General features: G+C 49.4%; 1 protein-coding gene across 1 annotated transcript in view; it reads left to right on the plus strand.

Moving 5' to 3' along the window:
* MMP17 (matrix metallopeptidase 17 (membrane-inserted)) overlaps nucleotides 1-2,997 on the plus strand; it is a gene marked incomplete at its 5' end in the record, with an annotated part of 22,206 nt that overhangs the window by 17,856 nt on the left and 1,353 nt on the right. The window contains 2 exons of the mRNA XM_010011371.1: nucleotides 650-802; nucleotides 2,927-2,997. The exon at nucleotides 2,927-2,997 is cut by the window's right edge and continues 199 nt beyond it. Coding sequence (XP_010009673.1) covers nucleotides 650-802; nucleotides 2,927-2,997 — 224 coding nt within the window. The remainder of the gene's footprint in view (nucleotides 1-649; nucleotides 803-2,926) is intronic.

Consider the following 2,997-nt stretch of genomic DNA (forward strand, 5'->3'; position numbering starts at 1 on the left):
CAGAGAACCAGCCTGTTTCCTTTTCCATTATCCAGAACATTCCAGAAATACCCCAACCCAAACTCTTTTCAGCCTGGGCCAGTGGTGCTGCAGGTGCTGGAATTGTGTCTGCTTACACCACCAGTACATTCAGCCCCTGGGAGCACCCTACTTATCCTACACCTCTAGGTGGTACCAAACTCCTCAACTGTGCCTCCTTCCCCACCTCAAACCCTTCCAGTTTTATTAATACAGTTTCCTCCTTCTCTATTTTCTTACTCCCTTTCTTCATTTAAAAAAAAGCCTCTGATATTTCCATGTTTTATTATAACATCATACACCTTTCTAAATGTGAAAGCAGGGAGGGAGGCGGTGAAAGGCTCCTCTCACCTTGCTCTGGCTCAGCAGTGCCGCTTCACACCACAGCCAGGAGGATAACCACTCCAATGCAATGTTCAGAGGATTATTTTGATCCCCCAAAGGGGATTTCTTCTAATGGCTGCCAGAAATAGAAAGCACGAGCAGTTGCTGCTGTAAAGCAGGATGCCTCTAATTCATAGCTCCCATCTCACGCGCTTTGCTTTTGGCTGCTGCCACGTGCCCAGCGCTCATCCCTGCCGGGGAAGGTGGGTTGCAGTGTGGTTCAGTAATGTCCAGTCTGTTCCTCCAGGCAAGTACTTCTGGAGACTGACTCGCAATAAGCACTTGGTCTCCCTCCAGCCGGCTCAGATCCACCGTTTCTGGCGGGGCTTGCCGCTCAACCTGGACAGCCTGGACGCGGTCTACGAGAGAACCAGCGACCACAAGATCGTCTTCTTCAAAGGTGAGACCAAACGCGGTGCTGGAGGTAGCACGTGTGTCTCCCCAGTGTAGAGCCCGGTGCCAAGGTACCTTGGCAGCGTTTTGACCTCTCCTGCAGGCAGGAGACACCAGCAGCAGCCATTGAGCATCTCCCGGGGCAGGTCCGAGACCTGTTGTCTATGAGCAAGGCCAGGAGAAACCAGCTCGTAGGGAGAGCAGGCAAAAAGTAGCAGTCATGTTCCCCAGGAACTGAGGGAAATGTCATTGAAGACAAAGTTCAGCCACATCTAACTGAAATCTCAGCTTACCAAGAATGAAATAAAAGCAGGAGTCGCCCATGCGCATGCTTTACACACTTTAAGTTCCCTCTTTCGCCTTTTCTCTTTTTAGTATTTGCTGCTGAGAAGAGAAGCAGCAACAGAGGGGACAAAAATGAAACCTTAAGGGCTTGGTTTTGCTAATTATATTTCTGTTACTTTTTTTTCCTTAAAATAAGTGGCATCGTCCTCTCTTGTTATTCACAAGTTTCTTTCTGAAGAGCCCTTGGTTCCTATACAAACATCCAAGTTCCCCACAAACCATCTGCCCATGCTGGTTCGACGAATGTCACCCAAGCCCTCAGCAGCCACCAGCTCTTGTTTTGCAAAGGTTGTGTATGTGAAGAGCTAAACACATCCCAGCCCTCCGTGCTCCCCAGCTGGAAACTGCTTTTGTCCCTGACCGCTGTGCTCCAAGTGTGGTGCAATTATCGGTTTCAGAAATGCTGAAGCAATAATTTGGTTTCGATTCCTCCAGCAATGCTAAAGGAATGGCTAATCCTGTGCGAGGCTCTGTGCTCACGGAAGCGTTTCTAAGCCCAGCCAAAGCCCTTCCATGCACTGAGCACCACAGAGCAGCGCCAAGCCCTGCATCTTCCCAAGGGACAGCACGCAACAGGCTCTGCTGCACGTTTCCAGCTGCCTCGGGCAGCCCGCCCTGCTCTGCCTTTCCACTAATCCGGAGGGAATGGGGCCAGCTGGAGTGTGGCAGCCCTTGTGCCTGGCACCAGACCCTCTCAGCCAGGTCTGTGGACCACAGCGGCACTCACTCGCTTCCTTCCCTTCTCTCCAAGCAGTCCAGGGGCTGCTTGAGAGGCCACATTACAACTGTGCCACAGCTGGGTCTTGCGAGGCACAGCGCTGCATGGTCACGCATGATGTGTGTTTGTCCTGCCTTGGTCCTAAAATTAAACTCAAGATTTTCTTTCCAGCTATAAAATACTGTCTCACCCTCTCTCTCCAGTGCTGTTTCATTTGTCCCTGGACAGAAACCAAAGCACACAATTTACCCCAGCCTCTGAGGTCCTGCTGCTGATTCATGGGCATGTATTTAAGTGCCTCTTTAGATTTTCTAGAAAACCAAGGGAGGAAAAAGCCTGATCTTTCACATAGGTTGTGTAATACCTAAAGCGACACTGCAGGTTCCTAAAGAGACATTGTGCAAACAGAAAGACTGCCCCAGTAGTTAGAGGATTATGTAGGAATTAAGAGGTCTGAGTTCATTTTCTTGTTCTGCCACAGAGCAGGGACCAGCCATGCTGTGCTTCATTTTTATCAGGGGGAAAATAACCCATACTGACAGTTCTCTCCTGCCTACCATAGGGCTGGAGTGGGGTGGCTGTGTAGGGCACCTAAAGAGCAATGAGTTGCTCAGATGGGATCTGTTCAGTCCCTGTCCATCCTCCTTACATCTCTTAAAATCCACAGGTCCTTCAGCCTGGCTGGCTCTATTCCAAAGCAGGACTACATTTGGCTTCTCAGGAGTCAAATAGCAGGCAAAAAGCACCCAATTTTCCTATGAAACTGCATGTAACTATTTCTTGCAGCTGGGTATCAGGCAGAATTCAAAGGGTCAGAAAACCAAATGCCACCACCTGCAGCCATTCAGAAGTGAAGGGGGGCTGTGCGCTATGGAGAGTCTGACACAAAAAAGCCAACTAACTATTCAAAGATCTAGATTCTGCACCATCCCCATCCTTAAATGCCAGGAGATTGTCCTGACAATTGTCACAGCAACAGATAATGAAACATCAGCTGGTCTGTGGGGTAATGATGGTTTTAGCAGTGAAACGAATGCGATTTTGCTCTGTGCTTCTTTTCTTTTACAGGAGACAGATACTGGGTCTTCAAAGACAATAACGTGGAGGAAGGATACCCACGGCCCATCTCGGACTTTGGC

The sequence above is a fragment of the Nestor notabilis genome, unplaced genomic scaffold (genome assembly GCF_000696875.1).
Source record: "Nestor notabilis isolate BGI_N333 unplaced genomic scaffold, ASM69687v1 scaffold28363, whole genome shotgun sequence".
NCBI classification, from domain to species: Eukaryota; Metazoa; Chordata; class Aves; order Psittaciformes; family Psittacidae; genus Nestor; species Nestor notabilis.